The sequence below is a fragment of the Phaethon aethereus genome (genome assembly GCF_964289735.1).
Source record: "Phaethon aethereus genome assembly, chromosome: 1".
Taxonomy (NCBI): domain Eukaryota; kingdom Metazoa; phylum Chordata; class Aves; order Phaethontiformes; family Phaethontidae; genus Phaethon; species Phaethon aethereus.
In genome coordinates, this window is record NC_138575.1 from 202,445,544 (window position 1) to 202,460,192 (window position 14,649).

At 40.2% G+C, this 14,649-nt stretch overlaps 1 protein-coding gene across 1 annotated transcript in view; it reads left to right on the forward strand.

The window, feature by feature from the left end:
• Positions 1-990: 990 nt before the first annotated feature.
• Positions 991-14,649, forward strand: part of LATS2 (large tumor suppressor kinase 2) — a gene marked incomplete at both ends in the record, with an annotated part of 48,387 nt that continues 34,728 nt past the window's right edge. Inside the window, one exon of the mRNA XM_082004239.1 lies at positions 991-1,329. Within this exon, the coding sequence (XP_081860365.1) occupies positions 991-1,329 (339 nt within the window). The remainder of the gene's footprint in view (positions 1,330-14,649) is intronic.

Sequence of the window (14,649 nt, forward strand, 5' to 3'; positions counted from 1 at the left end):
TTTCTTTTTTCTGTGTTGGGTTGCTAACTGAGCTGATTCGACCTCTTCTGCTGTTACTGAGTAGCTCCATCTACCCCTCTTTTCCCTTGCTTCCCTATAAGGCACAGCTAATGGAATATCATATACCCTTCCTCCTTTTCTTTTCCCCCCTTCTCCATCCAGTTCTGGGGAGAATTCTTACCTTCAGGCTGTGCTAAGATATTAATGTGGAAAGGCAAAATATCTTGTCTTTCTGTTACTCACTTTGTTATTGAGATACTAGAAGTTACTATGGTTAGAGTCATCAATATTTCCATTATAAATCTTTTCATAAACTTCTGAAACTGAGCTCTACTAGTATAAAACAAACAAAACCTTCAGTGGGGGGAAAAACATTTCATGAGCATACTCTTCCCTAATTATGAAATAGAATAGACTTGTCCAGGATTTGGTTATGCAATTGGGTGGGAAACTTGCCACAGTTAGGTACTGTAAAATTGTTAAATGTTGTAGTTTTCAAGGGTTTTATTTTCATTTATTTTTAAAATTAAACTTTAAAGAAAAATTGATTATTTATTGATTATGTTGAGAAAGCCTTTTGGAATCCTATCCTTGAAAATAGATAAAGTGAAAATCATTAAATCGAATCCAGCTGTGACAGCTTAATAGGTTAAACTGATTGACTTTCACTTGATTGTCATGCTGTCCCTTCAGAGGCATTTACAATATCAACTTAATTGCATGTACTTTCTATTTTCTTTTGTTTCAGACACTGTCAGTCAGCAAAATGATGATTCCAAGGATTTTCATTTTCTGTAGGAAACATGAAGATCGTGAGCTGAAGTAAAACGTTGGCAGAAATTTCTTGAGAATTTTGCCTTTTCTTTTTCTCTTCGAAGGATTAAGTTTGCAAGAAATTGATACCATCAAGCGACACTTTTTCAAAATAAAGTAATTTTTAAAAAAATAAAAGTAAAGCTGTATTTATGCTCAGAGAAAACTGGATTAACAATGAGGCCAAAGACTTTTCCTGCTACGACATATTCTGGGAACAGCAGACAAAGGTTACAAGAGATTCGAGAAGGTTTAAAGCAACCATCCAAATCTTCAGGTCAGGGACTACCTATTGGACCAGGCAGTGAAAGTTCCCTGGACCCTAAGATTTTGATAGGGAAGGATGCTGCAAGGCAGCAGCAGATGAGACAAACGCCTAAGTTTGGACCGTATCAGAAAGCTCTGCGAGAAATTAGATATTCTTTGCTGCCATTTGCTAATGAGTCGAGCACTACAGCAGCTGTTGAAGTAAATAGGCAGATGCTCCAGGAACTGGTGAATGCAGGTTGCGATCAGGTACGTATGAGTTTGGAGGGGGGATTGTCACTGTCTTCAAAATGAGTTTATACTCAGGACTGAGGGAAGGATTTTCACGGATGTTATCAAGCTTGCTGGTTGACAAAATGCACCAATTCTTTTGGCAGTCGTGTTGCTGTATGGCAAGCAGAGTAGATGGACTTGCTGTTGAGAGACTTGCCTAGTACAGGGTTAAGTCATGTTAAAGACGGTCATGGTGACCTCTAGGATTCTCTTATGATTTCTCCCAATTGATGTCTAAGGCTGAACAGGATAGTTTGTCTTTTTTCTATTTTTCCCCCCTTTATTTTCCTCTTCTTTTTTCCCCTCAATATTGGAACAAGCCTTAGCTATGAGTAATAGGGTGCAATTTTGTCTAGCACATCTAAGCTCAGTTCACTGTCAGAAGCAACTAGAAGAAATGACAGAACCAGTATATGGTCTTTGAAGCAGCTCACCTGCTGTTTGCCAGAAGCAGGTGGAATGGTCTGGATGTTCAGCAAGCAGCAGTGGTTGGGTGCACACCTTTTCTTCCTCACCACCTTTGCTTCTATCAAGAGGTAGGAGCCCTGTCTCAGATAAGGGACTTGGCACTGAGATTCTTGCTTTTGTCATTCCAAGATTGATACTGGAATGCATTCTTAATTCAAAGACCACTCACCTGGTGTAGAGAACAATGTCTTTTTGTGTTGAGCTGCATTTATCTTGCATGTTGCATCCAGTCTTGGTATTGACTTTAGCCTCTGTCCAGGAGTAGTTCAAAATTTTGCTTTTTAGGGATGAAGTCCCATTTTGGGTTCAGATTCTGATTGTTGTAGAAACAACTTTTTTCCTGTGTGATTGAATGACAGTTGTTGGTAAGCTGAAACATTTCCATTTACAGTCCTTGATATAAATTGGAAAGATTTAAAACCGAAGTGCTTTCAGTAGCATTTCCTTGGTTTCAAAACTTAACCTCTCATTCACTTATGGCAGAGTGTGTGTCTCTTGGCTCTCCTAGACCATATTCTGAATCTGTGTAACAAAACTAACATCGGGCATTATTATAAACAGTCTGCGTTTCTCTGGTGCTATATAGGCATTATTAGTGCTGTTTCTATTCCAAAGAGTTTATGCTATGTGAGATAATCTGAGCAAGAGTAGATTGCAGATCCAATGAGAAGTGCTGCAGTACAACTGAACGCTTCCTAGTCCAGTGAACCAAGATGCTGTACTGAACTATTTAACTGTGGAAACCAAGGATTTTCTCGGATCTTAAGTGTGCCATGAAAACACAGTGTTTTTTAGAACCCTACCCTGTACATTTCCCTAGCTGTTTAGGATGAGAACACTCCCTGTGCGTATGAGCCAAGGTTAAATGAGCACAGCTGGATTCTGGATTGGAAATGTGCATTTGGTAGGTTACATAGACAAATTGTTCACACACAGAACAGGCTTGTTGGACTGAAATCTTGGAAAGTATTTTGAGCTGCACTACAGCATAGAAATGTTAAGCCAATGTATAAAACAGAAATACCTGAGCACCTGTTAAAATGTCTTGGTATTAAAGGCAGTCTAATGCACTATATATGTAAAGTTTTTCGTATCTGTAGCTATTTTTTTACTTCAGTGTTTATACAATGGTATTCTGACAGAGCAGTGAGAATGAGCCCAGTTCTGACTCTGATGTGGAGATTTTTGCTACCTCAAATTTGTCTGCACATTTTTGGTTGGTGGGGGTTGTTTTTATTTTTTTCCTCACTGGCCATGATCCTTCCATCCTCACATTTAGCTTTTCTCCCTATCTGTGATTTGTTGCCTGGAGACAGCATTATTGAGCCTGTCACTTAGGTGTGCTTGACGTTCAAACCTAAGCATAAGCAGGATCACATTTGGCTAGAGTCCAGATAGGGGTTTCAAAACTGGAGTCTTGTGGCAAAAATTGCTGGGTTTCCTAATGTGGGTCCAGACCATACAAAGGTTGACTGTCCTGGAGGGTTGTGAATGAGTGGAGCTTCTGGAGATCATAGAATCTTTGGGTTGAAAGGGACCTTTTAGAAAAAGAAATTTTTTTCAATGAGGGTGGTGAAACACTGGCACAGGTTGCTCAGAGAGGTGGTAGATGCCCCATCCCTGGAAACATCCAAGGTCAGGTTGGACGGGGCTCTGAGCACCCTGCTCTAGTTGAAGATGTCCCTGCTCATTGCAGGGGGCTTGGTCTAGATGACCTGTAAAGGTCCCTTCCAACCCAAACCATTCTATGAACAGATCTCTGATTTAACAGAGTGGTGAAGACTGCTTCAGTTTCTTTGGGGATGGTTTTATTTGCCTCTGGACTGAATGCTACCATGAGGTTGGTAAATGGGCATTGAAGCCCCCCTCCCCCTGTCTTAAATGCCAGAGGCAAATGTTTACAGGATAAGGATTTCAGTATTTTATGAATAGCTAATGGTCTACTTGAGCCTTCCCCTACAGCAAGCTTGCAAAGTACAAGATCTTACACCTCCTGATCCTACTTCATGGTGCACTAATCAGCTATTTAATGACTGCAAGTGTCCTGAAGTTGGCAGTTGGTCATAAGAAGCTCTAATTATGGGCGTTCTAGGAAGCTGTGAAGAATGAAGAGATGGCTTCAACATTATTCAGTTCGATCTTAAGTGAACTCCATTTTCAGATTGGGGTGATGCTTTTTGGTGTTCTAGATGGAACACTGGAAAGTAATCTTTGTGGGTAACCTGTTCTGGTGGACACCGTGCAAGGATTGGGATTCTTCTTCAGTCTGTTTATAGGGCCACAATAGGGATTTTTAGAATATTTTTGGGTGAAGGGGAGTAGTCACAATTGAGCAGGAAGGAGTATAAATTTTAGAGGCTGGGGAGAGGATACTTCTATTTATTACTCTTATTAGCTCTGCTCATCTAGCGTGTTAGATTTTAACAACCACCATTTTGCATACTACAAGAGATGTTGCCTATTAGGTAATGTAAAGGAAGGGTTTGTAGCTCCCTATTCTGCCTGAGTGACTCTAAGTTTTAAGAAGAAGTTGAAATTGGTTTAATTAAATAAGAAGGAAACATCATAACATTTTATTACTTTGTTCTTGCTCTATGAAAGACCCACACAGACAGGAGATTGGTTATAAACTGGTTGGTAAACTTAACAAGTATATAAAATGCAGTGTAATTCATGAAGTAAATACAAAGTTCTTTTTCAGTTACAGTCATCAGAGGTATACATGTGAATACCTCAATTTTTTTTAATTGATTAGGAAGTTGCCAGTGTCCTTTGGAATGACCCGTGTTCTTTCACAAAGATTACTTCTCAGCCATTGTGTAGCTTATGATTTTGTAGTGAAATCTGGCCCCCAAAATCTAATGGGAGCTTTGCTATTGACCTGGAAGAAGCCGGGATTATACATTCTTTTAAAGAGACACAAAACAAAATTACACACCTAATTAGTCATAGTTCTTCTCAAACAAATGGAGTAACTTGCCTGTTGTTTGCTTAAGTTACCTTTTCAACAGTAATTATTTAGCAAGTTTCAGTCAAAAATAATTAGTGCAGCATAAATCATTTTGAAATGTGTAGAACATGACTGCAAAAGACTGGACCTTTTTTGTTGTAAAAACTTGAAGGCAAAAGGAATGCTAATGCTACTGTTCTTTAGTAAATAAAACTCCTTGGGCTTGGAAGTCTAACTTGCAGTCACTGCAGAGGGACAAGAGCATGGAGTGGTTGTCCTGCAGGCTAGTAAACCGCTGGAATCACCTGGGGCAACTGGATGGTGTTTGGGGTGTGGTGGTAAATGCAGCTGCTGTTGTGGATTGAATTTTTCTAATGAATAGATGCAATTGAGCATATGATCAGTGACATTCCAGCAACCTGAATGGGCTGTACTGTACTTACTGTACTTCCTTAGAGCATAAACAGCCACTGACATTGTAATTTAGAGTGGGCTGCAGCAGTTCTAGCTGAACTGTGGAACATTACATGCTTGTCACTTCCCTCCCTGCCCAAGCAAACCTCTTTTCTTTGAGCAAGGGTGCCTTTTCTGGGTGAAGATTTCTAGACATAGTTGTCTGGGCAGCTATTTTTAAGAAAAAATGATGTTTCAGGATTTTTTACAGGCTATGTACCTCCAGTAACATGCATCATGTACTATACACTGTACAACTGTGAATATGTGAAGCGGGGAAGTTCTTATGCTTCTTTTTTTCCAGAGGCTTTTGTAAATATCTCTGTAATAAAACATGTACACCCTACCTGTGCCAATATCAGAACATTCCGAAGGGGAAGATTTGTCCTTTGGACACTAATTATAGTATGTTTCAAGGAACTGGAATGGTTTCTGTGTGTACTGTAATGCATCTAAGAATATCAAGCTGACCATCTTGTCATTTGTTACACTGAGTTAATGGAATTTGCTTTGTAGAAGTGGGGTGGGGATTTTGTTGTTGTAGTTTTTTGGGTTTTTTTTATTCCCCCTTCTGGCATTCTAGCATTCATTTGATCTCTTCACCATGGATTTTTTTTATTTAACCCATTTTGCAGAGATTCTACCCTGATTTGGGAACTACTGCTTGATTTTGGGAGACTTTGAGAATGGGGAATACAGTATTTGTTTCAATTTGGACAAATATTTGCCCTTCTTTTAAGTGAGGGAAATTCAGCTATGCCAAATAGAGCTGGGTCAGGAAGTCCTTTTTATGCTTTGCGTGTGGAATTAGTATTCTGTTTTTGTCTATATAGGGGTTTAGGTCATGCTTGTTCACATACAATCCATGTGTCATCTAGCAGTGTGTTACTGAGCAGTATGACTTTTCATCCTGTCGTTGGACCGATGAGAGGGAGCAGATACAATGCAAAGTTTTGTTTTGGTAACAGACAATGCATGGCTGGAGTTTTGCTTGTAGTAGAGTATCTGTTGCAATGTATTTGTTAAAAGGAAAAGTCTAAAAAGACAGTTTACCTTCAAGGTGAAGGGCAGCAAATTTTGTAATAGCCCCGAGCAAATGGGGGAGTTAATTTCATAACAGTGGCCTGTCCCATAGCAAAATTTTGTCTTCTCCTTGAGTTAAACTTTACCTGTGATAGAGTTCTGTTTGCCCAGATATTTACCAAAACCTCCAGGATGAACATCTTAGTCATCTGCTGGGTGTTTTGGGTCCTGATTGTTTTGTTAATGAAAAATAACTGAAGAATGAGCTGTTATAAGATTGTCTAGGTTATTTTGTAGGACATATGTTAAAGGTGGAAAGAGTCATTACAAGCTATGTTGCAGGTCAGGAGGAAATAAGTATTCTTGGGTTACAAGGAAAAAAAAGGGCTTTCAAATGAGGACAGTCACTGCTGAATACAGAAGAAGGTTTTTATTTTAGCAACTGAAGTAGATTTGTTAATTCAGGCCAACAGTCTCTTGTGTGCTCGTTTGCCTCCCTCATTTGAAGGTAAGTTGTTCGGTCTGTCTTCTCTTTGCTAGATGTGTTGCGAGCTTGTTTCATAACTTTTTCCAATACTTTTTTCTTTCTAACCTTCCTTTTTGGTGTCAACCTTTTTCTCATTTCTGAGACGTTTTCAGTATCATCCAGTGTTATTCCATCACAGCATGAAGGGGAATGTGTTTTCCCACCAGTATGCCTGAAGTTAGCCCCTTAAGTCATTTCAGTTTTTAGCTGCTTCAGAAAAGGTCAGTCATAGCTTTCCAGGGGCTGAAAGCGAGACGCGAGGATTGCTCTTGAGCTGATACCTGCCGACACCTTTCTCTTCCATCCCATTTCTTTTGCCTCCAGTCTTCCTATGTTGCTGTCACTTCTTCATGACACCGTCTTAGTGAATATACTTAAATCCTCTGTGTCATGACGCAGTTCCTGCAATACATTTGGGAAGGTACTCTTGGCTTTGTTCTGTGTAAATGTGGCTTAGAGTATTCTCTTGACCTTCAGAAGGGAGAAAAAGAATTTTGTCTTTTCCCTTGCATTTTTGCGGTGGTGGAAATACTCTTGCCTATGCTCTTTTACATGACAAGATTTGGCTTCTTGGCAGCTGGGCAGTAATATGGCACTGAACAAGACTGCAGTATGTTTTAAACTCTTCCCTTTATTCTTGTTAGTCTCTTTTCTTCTTTGGCAAACTATAGAATAAATTGCAATTTGGTAGTAGAATTATGTTTGAAATGACAGAACGGGAATCCGATGCCAGACTTCAACTGTAGATAACTGTGAATCTTGAGTTATGTTAAATTAATGCTTCCCTATTCCTCATGTCAGATAATAATTCTGGAAGCTTTTGAGTTAATATACAAGTCTAAAATTATATATTGCTGTAGCAGGGTTTAGGATTAACTTGCATTGGATACTTAAATTGTACTTACTAGAATTTAATTGCCAGGAGAAGGTTGAGCTATGGATTTTTTTTCTTTTAACAAAAAAGGAAATGGCTTCATCACAGTCACTAAGAATTCTGCATAAGCATTAACTTCAGTCTCTGAATAAAAAAGCCATTGTGACCAAAAGTAAAGATTGCCATTAGTATAACAGGAAATCGACATCACAATAGTAGTAGGGTGTAACTGTTCCTTTTGCATTCTTTGTTCTCAGTCTAAATCTCTACTGTTCATTTCAGCTTGTATCTGAGAGAAACCAACTTGATTTTATGCTGAGACATAAAATTTTGGTTGTGTTTGTTTTCTTCTTACGTTCTCAAAAAATGGAATCACGCTTTTAAACTTACAGAGTTTTCACTAGAAGGACTGGATGCAAGGCTTTTGCATGCTACAGTCTTTAGAGGTAATCCAAGATGTGCATTTAGAACACATTTAATTCAATTTAGGAATGCTTTTCTGATAGTTGCTAAACTAAATAAAAGCTAATGTTAAAGCTGCTAATTGAGTATCAATAGGATGCAAACAAAAGTCCATGACTAGTTCTTATGCGATATACAGGTATTTGACATACTTGTGTGGAGTGATTTTTTTATTAAACACACACACACTCCCACACACCCCCAGCAGGGCCAAATATACATAGAGTAACTTACAATGGCAGTCCTTTTTTGTCACTTTTTTTCTTGCTCTACCCACAGGAAAAATTATTTGGCAGACATTTTGAAATTAGTTGATCAGCAGAACTGAAACTAAGTTAGCAGGAAGAAAAAAAAATGGGGAATGTCACCTGTACCCTGTGTAGAAATACTAATAGCGTCACCAGGTACATGCGTTCATAGTAATTTAAATTACAAGAGTGTAGCCAGGCATTCAACTGCATAATGTAATCTGATAAACTGAAGGGAACTAAACTACTTTTTCTTAGATTTTATTTATAAAATATCATTGCCAGATACTGTCATATTTACCCAAGGGCAGAATGAAGTTACTATGACTGCATTTTCTGAAAGCATGGTAGTGTTACAACTGTATGCCTGTTTGATGGAAATATTCAAGATGCTGGCTGAATTCTTGCCAGACCACTGTTGGAAGGAGAAACAGTGACCAGCATGGTCATGCCCAGGAGGTGGGGACTGAGGACCACACTGCTGTTGCTCTGAAGGTGAATGGTTATGTGCTATAAAATGCAGCAGAAGTGCTTTTTGGTTGTGAGGTTGATCATGTCACTCTTGAGCAGACCACCACAGCTTGTTGGTGCTCCCTTGGGCACAGCGTTCAAATCCTACTCAGCAGCTGCCTGTGGTGGTGACTCCTATATAATGTCCATGTCCCATGTGTGTTGTCTGTGTATCCCCGCAACCTACTAGAAGTCAGGATCCAGTATATATAATCTTTGCTCCTCAATTGAGTACTGTTTCTGTGACTTGCAAATGCATGTATGCAATGCTGTCTAAAATAGGTGAGGAGAGACGTGGAGACCTTCAAGTCGAATTTTCTTGGTGATGGCAACTGCTGTTTTTCTCATTTGTTGGGTATGTCCATTAGTTCCCCACCATTGCCTTTTTTAAAAAAAAAATCTCTCCTAATGAACAGCTAGGCAGGTCCAGGTTTTCCTTTATTTGACTTAGGAAAGAATTCTGGCTGGCTTGCAAGCTGCCTTACTATGGATATAGCTACTCTAGAGTAGATACTTTACAGTCAAGTACTGCTAGAACAAACACAGTTCACACTAGTAAAATCTAGGCAGGACAGGCACGCTGTCTGTTGGCTTAAAGCTACAGATGTTTGTGTTAATTTGGGCCTTATCCTTACATAAGTCATGTGTACAGCATGTGAAATACATTCTACTCTTTTCACTCTTGCTGCTTATGTTCATAACATAATTGTGAGTATAGCTTAGATCTGCCATTTTTATGTTGCTTGGAACTGAGGCTTAAAGTAGAAAATGCTGGTCCTTATTTCTAGGTGGTCTTTTTATCATTTCCTAGCTTTTAGGAAAAAGGTAAAATTCAATTTAAAAATGCCTCTGATTACCAAAATAGAGGCTGAAGTCGCTATGTCATTGTGGCCTTTGGTGTTACCCTACCATACTAGCAGCAGGCTTGTATTGTCCAAACTTGAGAGGGATCCCACTTTCCCATCTTCAGAAGATGCTTAAATAAAAGCCTGGTGAAATTCAACCAGTCAAACTCTTGCTGTCTGCCTGCTCTACACATCTGCTGCTGGTCACCCAAAATACTGTTGCTGTTGGAATATTTTTGACTTCATGTTACTTGGCAGCTCCTGTGTTTTCCCTGATACCATGTGGCTTCTGCTGAGGTGGTTCTGTTATCTCTGATCTTGATGAGGTCACCCAGCTATGGTTGCAGCACAGCAAAATTGGTTTTGTTCTAATGGTCTTGTCCTGCCAACTGGACTGGCACTGGCAGTCCACGAGAAACCAGGTTTCACCCAAGAGATGCATGTGTGTATACATGTATTATGATGACTGCAGTGTTCGTGTGGTACCAGCTGTTTGTGAAGCACTCGATCCTGGGATTTGGTACTGCACTGAAGATCTCTTTTTCAGTCTAAGTAAACAAGAGTCTAATGTCTAAGGCTGTGTTCTGCTTCCCTGCAGTGTGAGAGATGGATTTTTCTTGATGAGAAACTTGTGCTCTTCATTTTAACTGAATCCAAGCAATTAAAAATATTTCCCCAGGGAGGCGAAGGATGAAGAGAACAGGAGAGGATATGAAAATACTTTTTAAAAAACCCATTATTTCTAGGACAGTTAATTTTCAGAAGGCTGAAACGAAAGAATGCTGTGTACCCGTAACTTTGTGAGTCAGGTGATGGCTATTGCAGGGACAGCCTGTGAAAATACCTATGTTCTGTGCTGCTTTGTTTTTAGTTGTTATCAGTGTATGTGTGCGTATGTGAAACTGTTAATGCAACACGTGTTGTCTTCTACGGATTTAGAGAAATATAAATGCAGTGTGAATGGAAAAATGTTGAGATTTAAATGTAGATTGCTTGAATGACCAAGAATTTTGCAACTGTTTTCTATACCCATTGTTACTCCAATGCATGATTTGTAAATTACTAATTTCAGCTGAAGCATGCAAAGATGCAGTGTATTACTACTCGCATAATAAAATGCTAGAAAGACGACTTCTGATACTAGGTGATAATATAGGTCATTTCTTGCCCTTCAAAAGATTGACTTCACTAGGACAGCTAGCAGTGTAAACTTACTCCTGTCTAAGTCTTTATATGGTTAGGTTTGGATTTTATCCACCATTTATGAATCCATTGGATGTGGGTTATTTCAAAACAGAAGAAAATGTCAGCGCAGACTCCGAGACAGCTTCCTTCTCCCCCTGTTCATTTTGTTCTTCCACTGTGTCAACTCTGAATTATCTTCAAGGCTATTCAGATCTATAGCTTACTTTACCTGTTGTCCTATTGCATTGTTTTTTCTGCTTCGTTGGTTTGAATGGTGAATATTCAATATCACCTATATGCTTTTCTCCATGTGCCTCTGAATACCCTAAATCAATTAATCTTTTTAATAATTGCAAACTACTAAGAAGGAACTCTTCTATAGACTTCAACCTTATTTTTTAGATTTGATGTGACATCCTAAAGAATTATACATGCAATTATAACGTGACTTTGACAGCATACCCCATATATTTTCATTTCTGCATCTTTCTTCCATTCAGTGTCAGGACTTCATAAACTAGCTTAAACTAGCCACCTGTCCCATTTTTACTTCTCTTCCAGCTTTGCTACTGTCACTGTGTTCATTCCACCTTCCTGCCAGATGTCAGCCTGATAAAGGTGCATAAAATCTAATTTAATCAATGTATCTGCAACCTTGGAAATATTAATATGTGCCAAGTGTCTGGTTTACAAAACAGCAACAACAACAAAAATCTCTGGCTGTCCCAGTTAAAAGTATAAAAAGTTGTGGTCATGTGACAGAGATCTTTGAATCAAGACAAATCTACTCCATATTGGGCTATTTTTGTCCTGGCTCCAAACAAGTGCTGAATAATTTTCTCCAGAGATGTGCATTCCACCTTGCTGAAGCCTGTTTTTTATGATTGTCCGGCACAGTTCCTTGATTGTGCTTTTAGATGATCCCCCAATTGCCTGTGTAATGTGTGCTGCCCAGATATGACAGTGACCAGCTGGCTGTGTGCAGGAATTCTTTCAAGTGCTCCAGCAGTTGCTGTGCTGGAAACTCACTTCCATCTGCTTCCTGTCATCATTTCTTGCACCTTGGCCATCCCTCCCCTTCTGAAAATCTTTATATTATGTTTTCTAATGCAAACTCTAAGTTCATTGAGTGCTTTCTTGAAGGTGTGTTAAAAAGAATCTGTGAAACATGTACATGGTGTTGTGGTCATGCACATGGTGGGGAGAAGATGTTGGTGCAGTGCTCAATAGTGCAAATCGAAGTCCTAGAGCCTAGAAGGAGTTACAAGTGGGGAAAAGTCATCAGTCTTTGCCAGGGCACATGGCAGCTCCCCATACTAAAAAGTAGGACCTCACTGGGAAGTGCCAGCAAATTCAAAAGCAAGCCACAAGAATTTTCATTTGCGTTGGTGTGCCTCCCTCCACCCCTATCTCTCTGTTTACTGGGAATTGAACCTTCAGGGGTTTTAGCCACATGAAAGTAATCTAGAAAAAGTATTTTTCAGTACCACTTTGGTGCTATAAAACCTCCTGTAACAAGTGAGTTCCACTTCTCCAGGAACTTCCCTGTGGTTCGTAAGCGTTAAAAACTGCTGGAGGTTGAGAACTTGCTGTTGCAGGTCCTGCCCTACACTTACACAGAAGTGGGTGCTCAGATTTACTGCCAGAGAGAAGTTGTTGCCTCCTGAGCCTGGAACACATCTGCTCAGGAGGCAAAGAGAGTCTGAGCTGCAGCATGATCTGTGGCAGAGCTGCCTTCTCCCAGATTCCTGGGAAGGTCAGAACGTCCTGCTATGTGTTCAGCATCCCTAGGAACACTATTTTGGGCAAGTAGCAGCACTATATGTTTAATAGGATTCCTTGTGTTCCTGAAAAAAAAATATTTTCTTCCTGTCACCTCATGGAGGAGGGTTTGTGCTCCTGAGCTCACCACTGTCTGCTGGAGTATGAACCGAGTCATCACCCTGCCCTACAGGGGCCAAACAGCAGCCGCCATAGAATTAGCACAACATCTAGGGGAGACCAGTTATTTTGCTTTCAGCTGTGCATAAAACTTCCTTCTCTTCTGCTCTCTCATTACCTTGCAATAGGACCATTGCCCAGCACTAGACAACCCTGAGCCAAACTAGCAGGGTACCATCAACCATCCTTGCATACAAATTTTTGACCCCATGAATTTTGGGGAAAATGCTGCCACTCTACCATAGATCTGATTTGTTTTGCCACATTCACATAGTAGTTCTGTAGTTTCCCAGTCTGGGAAAAGGCTCAATGGAACTAATTTCTGTCCTCTCCTCTCCCCCCCACCCCCTTCCCCCTCCTTTTTTTTTTTTTTTTTTCTTTTCTGACTCTTAGATCATGGCAACTAATGGAACAGAGGATGTATTACTGCTGAGGGTTTAAACTCTGACAGGAAAGTGATAAGTGACAATCCTAAGGGCAGATGTGATGCATAACAAGGATGAAGCCCCTGCTAAAAAGCAGGAATTGTATGTGTGAGCAGAGAGGATGATGTTTGGCATTTACTTGACGGGGAGAGCAATTGGGTCACAGAGCTGGTAGTGCTGAGTTCAGCCATTAGTAGCAAACTGGTTGTTTTAACTGGAGGAACATTAGTGCTAATGAAGTATCTGCCTTGAAAACTGGATGCAGTTTTTGAGGATGAAAATCCTAATCATGCACGCTGAAGTGCTGTTTTGGTCTCTCAGCCCCCAAGCCACCTGCATGACTGAAGCCAGCTTGTAAGCAGCGAGGGCTCATGCTCAGGCATTAGGAAGGTCCTTTTCTTCAGCTCTGCGGTGTGGAAGACATGGCAGCCTGAGCCAGAACTGCTCCCTGCATACCAGGGAAAGCAGCATGGGGTTCCCAGCAGTGCCCTCAACAGTGAGTGCCTCCTGCTTGCTCTAGCCAGCAGGCACTGCACAGGAGGACAGGCATCTTCTCCACCTTCCCAGCATGTTCAATTTAAAAGCTCCAGGTTGCCTTGCTTTCCTCCTCCCTACTTCTCTCTTTGCAGTGTTTTTTGTGTGCTTGCTGTCTAAAGTCATACTTAACCCCTCATCCTGCCCACATGCTCTGCTTACAAGGCTTAACTGCTTTTTGTACTTGTAGGTAACACCCTCCTCTATTCTATATGCTTATTGCAGTGGCTGTTCTTGCTTTTGTGAAAATAAGGGATTTGCCTTTAATGTAAAAATAGCTTTATTATTTCCATACGCAAGCAGCAATCAGGACAGGCATATTTCCAGGTCAGCCTGGAGATGGGTTTGGATAGTGAAACCCTCTGTTCCAAAAATGGGCTGGAACCAGCAACAGTTCTTGATGTGCTGAGCAAAGCTAACTGGCATGGAAAGAAGTGGGATCCCTTTTTTGGGTGCACATGCAACATGCTGGTATTCTTCTGCTATGGAGGGGAGCCAAGCACTGACATAATGAGCACTTAATTCTGTTAAGTACTTAGGTTAGTTCTGCAGTTTTCTCAAAACCATGTTCTTGTGGTAATTGTAGGCATGGGTTTTGAATAGAAGATTACAAAGGAAAGTTTCTTAGGGCATAGTCTGTACCTACAAGTGCTTAGAGTATCTAAGTAGAAGGGATGTTTGTAGGAGCAGTCTGTATTATTCCACAAGACTGTGCTCAGTTGAGTACTGAGTGAATAAACAATAAACGTGCAAATCTTGGATAATGCTGATCTGTGCTGTTTAGATAGTCCAGCTGTACTTTGGATTTTGTTCTCTGTGGTAGTTGTCTTGTGAATCTTCTGGCTCATTGCC